Source organism: Chenopodium album, chromosome 24 (genome assembly GCF_948465745.1).
Source record: "Chenopodium album chromosome 24, dcCheAlbu1.1, whole genome shotgun sequence".
Lineage (NCBI taxonomy): Eukaryota > Viridiplantae > Streptophyta > Magnoliopsida > Caryophyllales > Amaranthaceae > Chenopodium > Chenopodium album.
Genome location: NC_137857.1, coordinates 1,029,312 through 1,048,583, shown reverse-complemented (window position 1 = coordinate 1,048,583; position 19,272 = coordinate 1,029,312). Strand labels below are relative to the sequence as shown.

The following is a 19,272-nucleotide window of genomic DNA, read 5'->3' as shown; positions in this document are numbered from 1 at the left end:
CTGAACTGAATTGAACTGAACTGAACTGAGCTGAACTGAACTGAATTGAATTGAGCTGAACTCAGCTGAACTGAACTGAATTGAATTGAATTTCAACGTAAGAGAACAGGCCCTAAGTTTGTTTTTTCTTTGGTGCTTTGCCCTCCTTTTTCACTCCAAAAAAAAATAAATAATAATAATTTTTCAAAATCAAATTGGCATACACAAGTATATCTGTATATGATTAATTAGGTCTAAATAGTTTTAATTTTACTCTTTAAAAGTTAAATCTTTGTACTTTATGTAACAAGATTTTATTGCTATTATCTCTGTCAAAACTTATCCAAACTAAACTTCTCGACTTATACCCAAAATAAATTTGACCTATAATTGGGCAAAACCAATATGTCGAATGGCTAAAAAAATAATTTATTACTTACAGTAAGCTAATTGGAGATAACAAACATAAAAGAACCCAACATGAAACGTGCACAAGTCTTTTCTTGACCCACTTGGGCATGAGGCTTGCCAACAAGACACGTGGGGCTCCAATTGTAATTGTAAAAGGTTGTTACTACGTATATACATCCATGTACACGGTACACCTACGGAGCTATGGTATTTTTTGAATATTTTGATGATTAAATTAAGAATGATTATTGCTCATTTAAACATCAAATGAGCGAAAAATAGCCTTAATGCTTCTTGCACCCTGAGTTTGTATAAAAAATTTCACCTCAACTGTGCTCGGTTGTGTTTGTACAAAGGAATGGTGGTAAATATAAGTAGGTAGGTTTTGGACGATATACCTTTGCAATGCCCATGCCCAAATGTATTGGGGTTTATGTTTATTTCAATATTTCTCTAATTTACGACCTTGTAACGGATTTTACAATTCAGCACATTATATCAACTTGTGAATAGCAAACCTGCAATCACCACACTCACCTGTAAACAGTTTTCCTGTAATATTTCAAGAAACCCAAAGTGAATAACCGTGCTTCATTTGTGTGGAAAGAATGCCCAAAACTGTAGAAGTCTTCGCAATTAATCGACAAAATGGAATATCCAATATGGATTCAGAAACAAATGGCATTACTCATTTACAAATTGCTCTTGCAGGCTCTCAGACAATTCAATCTACTAAAGCTGAGCTAATATAGAATTTCTCTTTATTCTTTGTATACATGTAGAAGCATTTAGCTACAAAATCAATATTATGTACAGGTGACAGAGAAGTTGAACCAGCCTCACATCTCTCGTAGAAGGTTGCTGATATTCCGAAGCTCCTTAAGAGCAGTTATTGCAGTTACTTGCCCTTTCTCAACAAGGGCATGTTTAGAAAGATTATCTAATGAGCCAGATTGACCTCTTTCTTGCTGGAATGTTGACTCGATTACCTGCCACACAAGCCGCAAGATCATTAATCAACGGTGGAAGAAACAAAATAAATAGAAGATCAGCTGTTAGACAGAGCTCTTCAGCTTTCACAACATATGCCCATCAATTACAACGCATGTAATCTCCAGACATCAACAGTTTCTAGTAGAGCATAAGGCTAAGCATTTCATATTTAGCCACCCCACTGGACAATTTCCCCACCAATGACTTACCTACCATAATTCTGCATAAACAGCCTCAGTAATAGCTGCTGTCTACAGTCTACACGCCTAACCAAAAGTTGGATTTGGACCACCTAAATATTTTAACTTCCGAAGACATCAGATATTTACCAGTAAGGTGGGGAAACACTAAAGTTGTAGTCCCATCACGCCATTAACCTTTTACCAATCATCGAACTAATAAGCAAAAAACAGTACGCAGTACAAAACTTGAAGTTGGTTTAAAATCTTAAGACCCAATAATGGAACCACCTAAAGGCGAGAGGTTTTTAAGCAGGGATGAAAACTCACATCTCTGCCGATGATAGATTCTCTATTACTGTATTTTAAAACACAGTAGTCCCCTCCCAAAACAATTTACTCAATACATAACACAACAACTTGCCTTCAATCTTTAGTGTGGCCCTAAATCAGTGGCTGAAGACCAACAATCGCAGCCCTCACAAGCACACATACATTGAGATCAAAGTCATAGCTAAACAATCAATGCCACTCTGGTTTTACATTTTACACAATAAAGCATGGTTTTCATGTAGTCATGTTTCATTTATAAAAATGCGAAAAACAATAATAGCTATTTTATATGAAAGCAAACACCTATATCTGATCATTGAAGAGAGCAAAATAAGAAAGTCAATAGGTTCAACCTTGAGCAATACCTGAATATTTTCCAGCATAGATTGGCCAAGGTTCCTCAACACACATAACATTTTCTGGTCACAGCCATCTGATTTTATATTCGCAAGGCTGTAACTTGCCTCATCAACAGAAGATCCTGGTTTATTTACCTGAAGACTTCCTCCATCAGATGATTTTACATCCTCAACCTCAGGCCTTTTATCAGAAGTCTCCTCACCAGAAGATTGGCGCCCAAACTTCCAGAACCACTGAAACTTCCCAGATAAACCTTTTCGTTCCTTTGAAGCTGTTGTTGATATTTCTTTTGAGCTACTATCAGAACCAAACACTCCATCAGCATTTGCATCTGGAGCATCAGAAACTGGTAGCAGTGACTCTTCTGCAGTGGATTGAAACGAAGAAGAATCATGGGTTTCGCCATCAATTGAATCATGGGATATATGTGATGCAATACTGCTCTTCTCAGAGTCATTTTCAGCAGGACTCAGCCGCTCTGAAAAGGCGGGAGAATGCTCTTCACTGGCAACACTCAGGCCAGAACATCTCTCGCCAGAGCACACATCATTTTCATGCTCAGCATCTTGAACAAATACATCAGACTCAATATAAGGGGGGTCCTCGAGACAAGAAAATTTGTCATGATCTGTTTCTTCAGAATCTTCCCCAAAGTTCAGCTGCTGGGACAAATCTTCAAGCAGACTTCTTCTGACAGCTGGTCTTTTATCCTTCTGTCTACTTTCTCTTTTTGATGGGGATGGGTCAGATTCCGTTCTAGATAACCTTGATTTGATTTTCTCTGTCCAACCTTTCTTCTGAGATGATACCTGTTTGGCAGAAGTTTCCTTCTTAGTTTCTGCTGCCTCCTGTGCAACTCTCCATTTCTCTTCCCAATATGTCTCAGGAACAAGATTCACAGGTGTTCCTGGGCCACGAGAATCAAATGAAAGGCTATGTGCATGACCTTTCACTGCCATTTGCTTGCTCTGGGGGCCAAGGGGGCCAAGCCCAATCACTGGAGTAGAATGTGAAGGAACATTAGCAGCTAGAGCAAGTGCAACCAAAGATTTCGCTTTTCCTATCAATTTCTCCAGGTCTACGTTTTTAGGGAAATTGAGTAATCTTTGAAGGCACGAAGTGACATATTCAGTGGCAAGCAGAGAAGATCTCACATTGAGCATCATGGCAACAGCCATGGCAGAGATAAACGCTCCCCTGGGGGAGTTCAAGACCCCAGGATCATTTGCGGGAACTGTACCAGATGCACTGTTATCATATGAAAACATCTCGTCCCAGATAACCAGCAGGTTCTCAAGAGAAAACTCACGGCCAAATAGAACACGTAACCAACGAAGAGCAAAGTATTGAGGTTCAACACCTAGTTCAGCAAGGTGATTGTACAGTGAGGAATCAACAATGGAAAGCAAGTGGTAAAGTGCTAATGAAGCTTCAATGACTGGGGGTAAGCCAGATTGGGTAGCATTTGCAGGTGGATGGGAGAAAAACTCAGCCATGGCTACAGCACCACCTGCTCCGCTCATCAAAGCATCAAACATACAGTATGCATCATGTTCCATAAACTTTTCGGATAACAAAATGCCAAGCTCACCCTCTGCCCCATAAGGATCACTTAACTGAACAATGGTTTGTACACTAGCATCAAGTTCAGAAAAACTCGTATGTTTCCTGGGTCTTTCTTGAGGGCTAGCATCATCTTCTAGACTATTCACAGATATCTTGAAATTGAAATCATGACTTTCATGCAACAAAACCTCATCAAATTTGTCTACAAAGTGCTCTTCATAAATTTGGCGAACTTCATTAAGATGCTGAATATCAGCATGAAGTACATATAATAAAGGAGCCAACAGTTCATGCATCCCTACAATTGGAACACAGACAAAAAAAGAATTAGTAGCCAGAGGAGAAAATTTGATTCCTAAGTGATCATAATTAACATCCACTTAATCAAGAAATTCATGGGTCATGACTCCATGAGTTCTGACTCCTGGATGCAAAAAACTATATTATCAAGGAAATTTAAAGACAATTCATCATATACACTATGTTAACTTTTACAACCATCCAAGTCTCACCATCAAAAACAACTCTAGTACTAATCAAAGCGCACTCTACCTTGTCTATAACCACATTCTGGATGTCGAAGGCACCACAACAATAAAATCCGCCTCAACAAGCCTTGGCATCCTGGTGTCTGGAAATAACTACCATGCTCAGGGTACAAGCGAGATAAATCTTTGTCAACCATTTGTTCCAACTCTGCATTTCGAAAAAAGCGACCCCATGTACTATCTGCACAACAAACAGCACAGTTACAACTCAGATATTCCGCTTTCATCGATTTTCCCCTTTCTATGAGTACTTGAGCATACACAACAAACTTTTTCTACATTTTTCTCCTTTCCTGTTATCAGTTTTCTCTACAAATTATCCAGTTCATGATGAGTGAGATGTCTAGATGAAAATGGAAATGTCAGGTAGGGATTTCACACTATTGGAATGTAGAGTGTCTGATCTGGATAAATGGTAAAATGAAGAATACATGATATATAGAGGAAAATTCGAAGCAACAAGCCCAAGGTACAGTATATATTATATAAATCTGTTCAAAATGCATAAAATAAAGCTCACCAGGATTTTGGGACAGTGGGTTATCTACAACTAGATCTGAAGGATTGTCACTAAATTTGGTTACATGTGGGTCAACAAGGAGGCGCCTCCTTGAGGCAGCATACCTGTGGAAAAAAACATTACTTCCCTTCAGAACAAGAAACAAATTTAAATTCTTTCAAGAAGGCAATCACACACCGGGCTTGTAAATAAAAAATTTGAAAAAAATGATTTGTCAAGTTTTTACTAGAAGATATTACAGTGCATTTCCAAAGCAAATAAAGCAGTGTATCAAATTAAATATTGAGCTAATGAATTTGGTATACTTAAAATGGCACCTTATCTAAGTCAACTTATCTCTTTACTTTTAATATGCATTTTTTACTTGAGTGGTTTGAATCTCTCTATACCATACAAATTCATCTCTAATACTCTAACCCTTTCGAATAATATCAAAGAGCTTCTCAATTATATTTTATGACTACTCCATTGGAGAAACATAGCTAAATCCATACTTAAGTACATGAAATGTCAGGTTTTTACTCGATGAAACATCATTATGTGCCGTGAAGACGATTAAACTTTAGCAATTAAAAGTAAATCCACAAGATATCTACAAACAAATAACACATTATAACATGTATCCTTCAGTTACAAGTAATAAGAATGTACCGCATCTAACATCAACTGAATTATCAAAAACACAAGCGAAATCAATGTCCTTGCAAACAATTAAAATTCGCCCAAGAGTAAAAAGGACCAAATACCACATATTCACCAAATTCGCCCGAGAGTAAGAATGACCACCGGAACATAATTTTTCTTTCAAACCTCTAATTTCATTAATCAAAATTCGGCAGCTTTCCACACTGTTACTAAGGAGTACATTAAGCAATGTTGTGAATGTCATAAATACAGAAATACATATCTCCCTAAAAAATTACAATTAAAAAAAGAATTCAGGTAAGCTCAATTATGAAACTAACAATAAGGCCAAAACTCCAATTAATTTCATCAATAAAATACAATCAAACAAATAAGCTAACAAAACTTAAAACCCAGAAACCAAATCATCTAAAAACCAAAACCCAATTCAGAAAACCTGATGCCAACAACATGAACCCTAAATTAATTTTGCCCCAGATGAAAATTAATTAACAAGCAAGCAAACTAATTAAAACAAAGAAATTACCGACGGCGGGAATCGGCAGAAACACGGCGAAGATCATCAATGGAGGAAGAAGAAGAGGGAAGAACCCCAAGATTTATACGCCATCGAACACTTCTAAGATCAGGAAAACGCGACTCCATTGAAGAAGAACACGGCAATGATTCCGCCATTTCCATCAAATTAACTGCCGGAGGCATGATTTTCCGGCGAAATCACTCCGACCCAATTGCACAATAGCTCATATTAATCGATCAAAACAGTAAAGATTGAATTTTTCTGAGAAATAATGAAATGGGTAAGAAGTAATTAATAAATTAAATACAAAAAAGGCTTAAAAGAGGGGAAATTTAATAAGATAATGAAGAAGAAATTAGGGAAAGACTTGGTTATAGAAAGAGAAAGAGTTGGGGTTAGAGTTGAGAAGATCAGAAAGATATAGAGAGATCTTGTCAATGATTTAATCTCGGGTTTCTGCTACTATTTGGCGCAATTGAGGAGAGAGAATGAAGGAGAGAGACAAAATGATCAACCTTATGAGACGCCACTAGAATTATTGTCGTTGTAAACGCTCTCTCATTTCCTCTTTTTAATTGCGCGTAAAATCTTATATGAGACGGTCTAACGATGTCTATTAATTAATGGCGGATTTCTAATTTAGGTTTATATCTAGCTGAGAACGATGCTAGTTTGAGTTGATCTTGAATTGAAATGAGTTCGAACTTGAGATTAGGTTTAAGCTTTTGAGTGCAAATCTAGTTTTAGGTTTTCTTTTGACATTATTAGTTTTGGAGTTGAACTTGAGGTCGAACTGCATTGAATCATTACCGTTTAATACCTTTAGTCAAAACATTTCATTTGATACAAAATTATTTGTCGTGCTTTCTCATTGATTGTAAACTAATATATACAAAAGTATTCTAAGTTAAATTAGGAAAATATACACAAGATAAATACCATAAACAAAAGATAAGTATCAAAGATAATTACATAACAATATATAGTAAAAAGATTATTTATATAGTCTATCACACTCCCACAGTCGAAACGAAACCCTTACTAACGTTGTATATACTTACAAATGTCTTTCTACTTAACCTAATACTTGAATATGTTTAGGTATTTTACTTTTTCCATAATATAATAAATGCCCTATCTATTTTTTTTTATTCTAACTTTTAATAGCACGTAATTGGAAATATACATTGAAAACTATGTAAATGTAAGCATATAATCTGTTACATATTAATCACAACAAAGGGGTATTATTTGTGAGGCATAAAATATTCCTTTGTTGCGAATAATATGTAACACAGGGAGTATATGAACGTAGAGAGTATTTTTTTGGTTTTAAGTATGGACACTTGTTCTTGTTTAAGTGAAGTGAAATAAACTTCATTATGTATATTATTAATTGATGTGAGTATAGTACTTCACTACTACCAAAATGGATGTACACTAACTACCAACCATGAATAATGATGCTTATAAGGATGTCACACTTCCGCCCAGAATTTCCGGATGTTCCATGGAGGATCCGGAAATTCCAGGCGGATCCTCCATGGAACTTCCGGAAATTTAGGGCGGAAGTTCCAATTTTTTTTTTTTATTTATTTTTTTTTTTTGGCCGTTTAAAAAAGTTGTTAATTTTTTTTTTTTTTTTCGGATTTTGTTTTTTTTTTTTATTTTGAAGTGTTATTATTATTGTTGTTATGGTTATTATTATTATTATTATTATTATTATTATTATTATTATTGTTATTATTGTTGTTATTATTATTGTTGTTGTTGTTATTTTGAAGTGTTATGGTTAGTATTATTATTATTATTATTATTATTATTGTTGATATTATTATTACTATTATTATTATTATTGTTATTATTATTGTTATTATTATTGTTATTATTATTGTTGTTGTTGTTATTGTTATTATGGTTATTATTGTTATTGTTATTACTAAAATCGGATTAATTTTTAATTTTATGTAGATCGAGGGTTCTGGTGCTCGACATGCAATATCACGACGTCTGAATGCGTCTGTTAGGAGACAGACATCTCGATCTTCACTGGCTCAGCCCGAGCAGCAGCAATACGGGTCTACTAGTGGTTGGTCGAGAGACCAACAGTTTGGTAGTAGTCGGCCCTTGTACTCTGCAAGTGGAGCACCCATATCTGACGAGGAAGACGAATGTTCGGGTAGTCATGCTGGTAGTAGTCGGCCCTTGTAGTCATTTCATAAATCTAATTTTCGTACAAATGTTCAAAGTTAGTGAATGTACATTACAAACTACCTAACTAATGCATCCCTCTTCCTTTGGACATCTCCATCCTGAAGTCATTTCGGCAATTGTAAATGTGTCGGATGTTTGGATGATCATCAGGAAATTGCTCGGCAATAGTGGACATGATGTTACGGGGAGCAACCTTGGACTTTGTCATGTCCCGCACAACCTGTTTTGCACCCGGACTCAATCCGCTCACTTTACGGTGTCCCTCTGGGTACACAATCATTGGGTGGTTATGTGTCCCGGTGTGATCATTTTTCGCAATGATCTTCCAACTTTCGGTGCTGACATCATAATATATCTTGATGTAGAATGGACAACCATTAGCTTTGGTTTTGGTGTCCTTCCGTATCGCGTTCTCCAAATCTCTCGGCTTGCTCCTTCGTGACCGATCACATCGCAAATACCGATACGGCCGATCATAAATGGTTTTGTTATAAGACGATTTCACCAATATAAATCCCAATTTTATGGAAACACCATCAGCCCATGTAACAGCATCGTCAAATGTAGGAAAAAACGTATCGGTGACAAAATTCCCACTATAATTCACACCGTCACCGTCTTCCTCAGATTCCATATCCTATACAAATTAAACAAAACATGCTTTATGTCAAAATAATAATAATAAAAACAATAATAATAATAATAATAATAATAATAATAATAATAAAAACAATAATAATAATAATAATAATAATAATATTAATATTAATATTAATATTAAAATTATATTTCTACTAATTAATAATAACAAAATCATCAACAACAACAACAATAACAATAAAAATAACAGCAACAACAACAATAATAATATCAACAACAACAACAATAATATCAACATATTAATAATAATAATAATAATAATAATATTAATAATAATAATAATAATAATAATAATTAAACATATTACTAATAATCATATTAATACAACAAAATTACATTAATTATCAAATACTAAATCACAACAATAATCACAAGACATATGTTGATAAACGTACTTAACAATTTAAAAAAAAAAAAAAAAAAAAAAAATTTGGGACATCCGCCTAAAATTTCCGGATGTCCCTAGGTACATCCGCCTAAAATTTCCGGATGTGCCTAGGTACATCCGCCTGAAATTTCCGAATGTACCATGGAACATCCGGATTTTTTAGGCGGATCCCAACTTCCGCTTGAAATTTCCAGATGTTCCATGGTACATCCGGAAATTTTAGGCGGATGTACCTAGGACATCCGGAAATTTTAGGCGGATGTCCTACTTACCGAAAAAAAAAAAATACTTACAGAATGATCCGACGCATTCTCCGGCGTACGTATGTTCCACTCGCCGTCCATGACCCAAGACCCGTCGGAAAATTTAACGATTTTTGAAAATAGAAATTTTAGGTGGTCGTGGGGACCGATTTGGTTGCAAGGTCGTGGGGACCGATTTTGGGAAGCTCGGGACAACAATGTCATGAAGTAAGGGTACCGTTTCATGTATGGTGTCCAAATGGGGAACAAGTTCATTTTTATAACCCATATTGCATAAAGGGCATAATGGTAATTTCAAGAAAAAAGGGAGCGTTACCTGGTAAAATGGGAGCGACAAATAGCAGTTGAGATTAATTAATGGCGGATTTCTAATTTAGGTTTATATCTAGCTGAGAACGATGCTAGTTTGAGTTGATCTTGAATTGAAATGAGTTCGAACTTGAGATTAGGTTTAAGCTTTTGAGTGCAAATCTAGTTTTAGGTTTTCTTTTGACATTATTAGTTTTGGAGTTGAACTTGAGGTCGAACTGCATTGAATCATTACCGTTTAATACCTTTAGTCAAAACATTTCATTTGATACAAAATTATTTGTCGTGCTTTCTCATTGATTGTAAACTAATATATACAAAAGTATTCTAAGTTAAATTAGGAAAATATACACAAGATAAATACCATAAACAAAAGATAAGTATCAAAGATAATTACATAACAATATATAGTAAAAAGATTATTTATATAGTCTATCACACTCCCACAGTCGAAACGAAACCCTTACTAACGTTGTATATACTTACAAATGTCTTTCTACTTAACCTAATACTTGAATATGTTTAGGTATTTTACTTTTTCCATAATATAATAAATGCCCTATCTATTTTTTTTTATTCTAACTTTTAATAGCACGTAATTGGAAATATACATTGAAAACTATGTAAATGTAAGCATATAATCTGTTACATATTAATCACAACAAAGGGGTATTATTTGTGAGGCATAAAATATTCCTTTGTTTCGAATAATATGTAACACAGGGAGTATATGAACGTAGAGAGTATTTTTTTGGTTTTAAGTATGGACACTTGTTCTTGTTTAAGTGAAGTGAAATAAACTTCATTATGTATATTATTAATTGATGTGAGTATAGTACTTCACTACTACCAAAATGGATGTACACTAACTACCAACCATGAATAATGATGCTTATAAGGGGTTAAGTCAATTAAACGCCTAATTAAGTAGAAAAGACATCTTAAATAATGGTGTAACTTGAGATTAATGGCACTATCATCCACATGGATTCCTATATTGCTAATTTTACTATTTAACATGTCCATAGACCATAATTGATCTAATATTGCATCTCATGTACTACTACTCTTGTACTCGTTTCCACAAATGTCTTCGTGCAATTAATATAGGCACTTAATTGTTTATATTGATCATATCATGAATTCATAACTCATTTCCAACTCGTGATATATAAAGCTAAGATTATTGTGTATATATGTTAAGTTGTGAATCGATAAGAGTACCATAAGATCCAACAAAAACGTGAAATAAATTGTAAAAGAAAGTATCAATATAAACTACGGAGTACAAAGTAAAATAAAGCTAAAATACTTTTAAAAATTATTTCAAGTTCAAATTCGAGGAATCATATATAAGAACCTTAAAGCATACTTTTTATTTGTAAAGCTTGTCATTATCTATCACACATCGAATAAGAAATTCACAACATACATACAGATCACTTTTCTGTTTCTACTTGAACTCGTGCAGACAATTTATAGGTCATTGACAACAACAAAATTTAAAGTTGTTAAAACCCTTTCCGTCTCAAATTTTAGGACCATGAAAATAAACTAAACAATGAAATATAAATCTTATAATATAATATAATGATCACAATTAACCTTAAACATAAAGTACAATAATTATAATAATCATCACCATAATCACTACCTTCTAAATGCACCGGCCATTGGTTAAGTTGGGTAAATATTGAAAATAATATTCCAAGATACCATTATTTGATACTAACCCATGTCCACTAGCTCAACCACAAATCTACAAATTGATTATTAATTATTTTTTCCTTTTTTTATTTAATGTCTTACCAATTAAAAAATAACAGATCAGCCATGCATACCACTCAAAAATTTTAGTTATTTTCTATTTTCTAAACAAAAAAATAAAAAATAAAAAAATAAAAAAAATAAAAAAATCTGATTGGTTACCAAGCCATTTAGCCAGTTGTATATTTTTGTTTTGTTTAATAGCTGTACTTTATCTTCCTAGAATAAAAACTTTGTTTTCATGATATATTGATATTGACATACGTAGTATTTTTTTATTCTCACAAATTGTACATGGCTAGGGTTAAACCCTTTTTTTTTGTTTTATAAAATGAAGGGTTTTACATGAGGAAAATTTTACAAGTATTAGTCAAACTGCGTGGCTGACAAGTTAGCTAATGTATCATGGCTACAATTTGTTGAGAACATCATCTTTGATCTTATCCTCCTATGTTGTGTGTTGTGTGTTGTGTGTTGTGTGTTGTGTGGAGGGTTTTTCTTTTTGTTGGTCTTTGGAATATGGAAATAGTGGATATTATGTGGACAGATAAGGATTGTGTGTGGCAAAAGTTTGGAACTTAGGTTAAACACTACTTAAGATCTTTTTAGTTCACCACATAAGTACATAACCCTACGTTTCTACATATAAGTTTAGTTTTTTCTCACGCGTACATTGTATCAATCTGACAGCTAATAAGTTTGTTGTGTAAGGAAGCTAGGTATGGGTACGAGACTCGAATTTTCAACCACTAAATCAATGAGATTAAGGCTTTAACTCTTTGTTAGGGGCATTTCTCTAACCGCATAGCACTTAATTAGCAGCCACACACATTCATACCAAATATTAATATGAAGTACACCAATCAACAAAGTGGTGGTGAGCAATAGTTTATAAATATTTAGATATATATAGTTCATCTGTTTCATAATAAGTGCATTATTTGATTCGATTAACATTTCATGCATGTCAATAATTATTAATATAGTGTTTTGAAAACTTTGTATAGCATGACTAGTCTAAAAAGTAAAAACATTTTATACAATTACAATTATTTATATATTAAATGATAATAAATTATCAACATCCCCTATTCCCCTTTATGAGTTGTACAAAAAAAGTCAAAGTGATACACTTATCTACATGTTTCACAAAAGCATCCAAAATTTATAGTTGACGGGTACGACGTAAAATTTCGCAAACTAGTTCATTCAAATTAAAAGTATTATGGTATTCAACTTTGATGGCTCATAGACATCAATAATCCTTTCACAACACTCCCTTTCGCCACAAATTCTCCTCCTCAAATTGACAACACCAAAAGGCCTTCACCAAATTGAAGTAGTGGAGTGCATGTATGTGTGAGTGTGTGACATTTTTCCAAAAACCATACATCTTTTTTTGTAGGGATTTCATTTTCAATAAGACAATTCATGAACATGATTTGAGGATTGGACATTCGGACGTAAGAGCAAGGAAATGATCCAATAATTGATATGCATTATGCATGCACACATATTATGACTACATACCATACTTAGTATATACAGTAGAAGAGAGAAACATACATATCAAATTGACATTTTTGCAAATATTGTGAAGATTGAATCCCATTAACCAATCAATTAGTATCAATGGTGCATAAATGCCTATAATGATACTTTAAATTGTTAAAATAATATAAACGTGATGCGGCCCTTGATCACCACACATTATTTATATCACTTCTCCCATTTTTTTTCGTCAATCAGTGAGTTTATTTTCTACCCTGTCTTTTATCTATCTATATCTCTCCATTTCCTAGCTTTGAAAAAAGTAAATGGAAACATTCAACCATAAGTTTTATGGTCCTAATGTACCATAAGAGCAATATAATTTACAATAATTGGGGTGAGCTAATAGATAATTCAAACTTGGGATGACCTATCATACAGACTTAAAGTCTTAATCACTATGCCAAACTTTAGTGGTAACACTCAATCTTAATTTACCACTAATTAAGCTATTGTACCATCTATTCCAAAACATTGTAATTGATATACATGGTGTATAATCGTACAAATTTTAATTTAAATTCTTTTTCAGTTCAAAAAATAAATAATATGATATCATTATAGTTAAATCACATCACTTCAATATACTTACATGACATCATTATAAATATATGACATCATTATAATCAAGTCACTCACATTATTACACTTATATGACATCACTATATTTCATGAATTTCAAAATAAAATCAATACTCATTCTTGGTACTTTATGGACATCTTTATCGGTGTCTTATGGTTTCAAACCTTCTTATATGACCCCAAGAGTCATCCAACACATTCAGTTTATTTTTTGAAAAATGTCAAAAACTAACCCGAAATCTTGTATTATAGCCTTCAATTTTGGCCAATTTTCCTCTTATTTTAACCCGCAAATAAAAATTGTCGAGATGCTTACCATAGACCCTAATACACCCCGGGAGCCCATTTGGGTGGGTGCAACCATCCAATATGCCTTTAAACAGTCAATTTACACGATTATAACTTGCACTGATTTCATAAAATCAAGCTATACCACGGACGTTTATGACAACATATAATGATCACATATGGTTTCAAACGTCTTTATATGACCCTGAGATGTATCCCTTAGGATCTCAACACTTTTCTCCACCGGGCCCCGTAACTTCCAAAATTCCTCAAAAAGCGTGGATTATAGCCTTCAATTTTGGAATTTTTTGACCGTTTTTCGCCCGAAAATAAAAATTGCCAAGATGTTTACCATAGTACCTAAAACCCTTCGGGAGCCCAATTGGGTGGATAAAACCATCCAATATGCCTTTAAACAGTCAATTTACCCGATTACAACTTGCACTGATTTCATAATATCAAGCTACACCACGGACATTTATGACAACATATAATGGTCATATATGATTTCAAACGGAATTATATGACCCTGAGATGTATCCCCTGGGATCTCAACACTTTTCGCCACGGGGCCCCGTAACCTCAAAAATTCCTCAAAAAGCGTGGATAATAGCCTTCAATTTTGGAATTTTTTTGACCATTTTTTCACCCGAAAAATAAAAATTATCGAGATGTTTACCATGGTACCTAATACCTTTCGAGAGCCCATTTAGGTGGATAAAACCATCCATTATGCCTTTATACCGTCAATTTACCCGATTACAACTTGCACTGATTTCATAAAATCAAGCTACACCACGGACGTTTATGACAACATATAATGGTCATATATGGTTCCAAACGGCATTATATGACCCTGAGATGTATTCCCTAGGATCTCAACACTTTTCGCCACTGGGCCCCATAACCTCCAAAATTCCTCAAAAAGCGTGGATAATAGCCTTCTATTTTGGAATTTTTTTGACCTTTTTTCGCCCGAAAATAAAAATTGTCGAGATGTTTACCATGGTATCTAATACCCACCGGGAGCCCAATTGGGTGGATAAAACCATCCAATATGCCTTTAAACAGTCAATTTATCCGATTACAACTTGCATCGATTTCATAAAATCAAGTTACACCACGGACATTTATGACCGTATATAATGATCATATATATGATTCCAAACGTTATTATATGATCCGAAATGTATCCCCTAGCATCTCAAGACTTTCCGATATTGGGTCCCGACACCTTTAAAATTTCTCAAAAAACGTGGATAAAAGCCTTCAATTTTGACAATTTTTGACTTTTATGGGCCGGAAATAAAAATTGCCGAAATGATTACCATGGACCCTAATATTCTTCGGGAGTCCATTTGGGCGGGTGGAACCATCCAATTTGCCATTAAGCATCCAATTTAACCATTTTCGTACACGTCTCTTGTATTGGCTATAAGCTTCACGGGGCCTTTTTTTAGCCGAATAATGGTCATATATGGTGTATGCATATGGTTCTTGATGAAAAATCAAATGAAATTATTAAGGAAAGAGGGAATCTTTATAGCAAAGTTAAGATAAATGTCAACATCTTGTTGAGAGGGTATGTGACATTTTATTCTTGTAGATAAAATTTGTTTTAAGACAGACAAATACATGATGTAGGGTAGAGGAAGAATACCATGGATCAATAATTCTTCGTGTACAAGTATGTATATAGTTCATGCACACCGACACTAGCTACTATGAAAGAGAAATTGATCGAAAGACATTGTATGTGATCTAGTGAACTAACCATCAATATCGCAAACTTAACCAAATCAATTTATAAGCAAGACCAACTTTGTCATTATGTGGTTATTATAAATCGAATAAAGTGTGTAAGTCACTATTACCGATTCATTTACTTTTAGAAAAACCAGTTATTTGGGAAAACATTATTGTACATAAATTACTATGACATTTTCTTTAAGACGACATTGAGGGGGCGTTTGGTATAAATTCCGTAAACGGAATGGAAAGGATTTATATAAGTAAGGGAAAGGGTAATGATACATGTCACCTTTGATATATGTTTGGTATGTTTATGGAATGGAAACAAATTGAGGAGTTTATGATTGAGGAGGGAAACACATTTTGTTTCCATTAAGTGAATAAGAGTAACAATTTGTGGGATTGTGTTAACATTTGGAAGCGGTATTTGTTACTTGTAGCTTATACCAAACTAGAAAGGGAAACACTTATTTGTTTACGTTTCCTACATTACAAATTTTCATACCAAACACCCCCGGAAAGTATAGCTTACACTAGCTATTCAAAATTAACCCTAATCGGATTCACAAGTGGAAAGACAGTACAGATCGATCGACTTGCTAAACCAAGCTAAGGTAGAATCCTTTTAATTTTCATCAGATTATTGATAAAATAACTATACAAGTTGTTAATATGGTGACGTCTAGTGTAATTTGGTGTTGATAAACACGATATCTAGAGTAAACAATAATACTTTAACTTGCTTAAGTAAATGAGTTGACATGTATGGTACTTGTATAAAATAGTCATTTCTTGTTCCGCATACTTTAAAACTGAATTATGAAATGGCTTAATAAGGGGATGGCGTCAATCATGAGATCACATATTATGGCTATGTATGTTCAACTTGTGGTATACAGGTTTATAATAGTATTAGACTATTAGTAACTAGTAGGTAATATTCTAGGCATATACTTAACTTGCAAATTGCAAAGTTGCATATTGTTTGGTGTTGTGGTCTTGTGGAATGTGGACCATATTAGAATGGTCAAGATTATGCCATTTCCTATTTGTATCCTTCAAATTGCAACAAAATAACCATCGTACTTGCCAAAATAACCACCATCCTACAATTTTCACGAGAGTATGTATTTAAGCTGTAAATGTAACCCTTAACAGTTAACATCTCTTATTTAACCTTATTTATTGAAATTATTTTATCCAAACTAATTATTCATCTTGAAACAATTGAAAATAAGGTGAATTTAACAAGAACTCCATACTCATCTAAAATTAGCTGAATCAATCTCAAACGGTAGGTTTTAATAATTGTATGTACAAAACTTTGCCAGGAAATTTCATGGTCATTACAATGTCAACAGAACTCTAAAATAGGTTTTATTTACAAATTTTCATTACCACATAATACCATCTCTAAAATAGGTTTTGGATGGTAATGGAAATTTGTTTGGGGAGGAATTAACAGTCTAGAAATAAAGTATTCTTTCAAATGAGTTAGAGCTCATCAAGCTAAACTAACCAAGTTTTGTTATGTCGGCCCAAAAATGAATGTTGTTGTGCTTTGGGCTTGTAGTTTAAGCCCAAAAAGCATTTCATGCTAAATTGTCTTAGGCCACTAAGTTCACCATTTTACTTTTGTTTTGTTTGTTTCAAAAAAAAAAGTTCACCATTTATTTTTTTTTATTTTTTATTTTTTTTGCATGAACACAATTTTTTGGCCTTTACTATACTCTAGAATATTGAAAAATAAATTTATTAATGGATTAACATAAGAAAATGGTAAGGAAAAAAAAAAACAAAGAGGCAAGCAAGTGTACTTGAAACAATGTACTACTTCTGTTATTTAACAAAAGTTTCATTTTACCTATATATATATATATATATATTTTTTTTTTTTTCTTTTTTTATCAACCAAACTCCATTATCTTCTATCCTTAATCACTTTACACAACAAAACTTTACTATCTTCATATATATATTTACCCTTAATCGACCAAATTTCAAAAGTTCACTATTGTATATTTACCTTTCTAAAAACTTATAGCAAAGGCACGCAAATGAGACTTTATTCTTAGTAATGGAGGAAATAAGATGATTGCTTAATTGAAACCGGGCCTAAGCTAATATCCATAAATCCGAATCCGGTTCATTTAACATCATATGATCTAATTGGTGTACGTTTACTAAGAATAACATCTGCAATTCTGTTCTCGTACATAATATATGACCCAAAAAAAAACTAAAAACGAAGAGATGCACGGACAGAACATGAGTTTGAGGTGGTGTTGTATAAGTTACATAAGAGTCATGTTTGTAAAAATGTAATTCTCACGTTTTACCATAAAAAAAGGGGATTCATTTGATGAAATAATTTTGGATGCATGTATACTGATAAGTGATATCACATGTTATTGTCAAGCATAAGGACGAGTTAAGTGGGAGCACCCCTCACATGCAATGCCTTTGAATGTGACACTTTAAATTTAATATGTCCAATCTAACCTTAATTAATATAACTACTGGATATAAGCCGATATAAGCCCGTGCGATGCGCGGTTCTATCAAATATTTTTATTTAATTTAAAATTAAATTTTGCATATTTATGAATATCATTCAATAGATATTTGGACAAAATTCCTAACATCTATCATAAGATAATTTTTTTTTTTTTTAATTTTAATACTAATGTTATCTTTCGTAGGTTTATTTATTTTACGTGGCGCTTGAATTTAAAATTCCAAACCTTATTCATCAATTTTGCTTAGGTGACAATTTAAATTTTAATTCAAAAATAAATGACAAATCATTTTATTTATTGGTTAAAATAAGTTTTTTGCAAATGTGTTTTTGTTTTTATATACTCGTTCTGTTTTAAATTGTTAGTCTCATCTAGAATTTTTTAATTGTTAAAAAAATTACGGGGAATCTTCTAAATTTCTCTTTATATATAATGAAAAATATAGTCATATGAGATTTAATTTTATTCGTTTCGATGAGTATATTATTAATATCTAATTTATATAATATTTTTAAGGAGAGATTAAAGATATTTGCGATCAATGATTTGCATCCATATATGTAAAAAGATAATTATTAGTTTTTTAAATAATTTATCTTTTTTTTTTGAAGAAAAAATAATTTATCTTTTAATTGTTCACTATTCGTTGCTTTTACCTATGTGGCAGAATTCTTAAATCTTATTCGTCACTTTTGCTTAGGTGGCGAGTAAATTTTTTAATTCTAAAATAAATTATTAATCTAATTTTTAATTGGTCAAATATGTTCCTTTTCTTATGTGGCGCACCGAATGCTCCCGAAAAATGCCTACTTTATTTATATATATTAGATTAGATTGGTAAATTTTATTGTTGGTTTATTTATGTGAGTAACACATACTTGTATGATTTAGCTAGATGATAGGGACCATGGAGGTAATTTAATAA

The 19,272-nt window shown here is 33.1% G+C and overlaps 1 protein-coding gene across 1 annotated transcript; it reads right to left on the bottom strand.

The window, feature by feature from the left end:
• Positions 1-1,026: 1,026 nt before the first annotated feature.
• LOC145611141 (uncharacterized) lies at positions 1,027-6,608 on the bottom strand. Its single transcript, XM_081666386.1, has 5 exons — positions 6,061-6,608; positions 4,890-4,993; positions 4,374-4,550; positions 2,261-4,119; positions 1,027-1,379 (listed from the first exon to the last, which is right to left on the bottom strand). The coding sequence occupies exons 1-5, from the start codon at positions 6,234-6,236 to the stop codon at positions 1,230-1,232; spliced, it is 2,466 nt and encodes an 821-aa protein (XP_081522512.1). The 5' UTR covers positions 6,237-6,608; the 3' UTR covers positions 1,027-1,229.
• Positions 6,609-19,272: the final 12,664 nt, after the last annotated feature.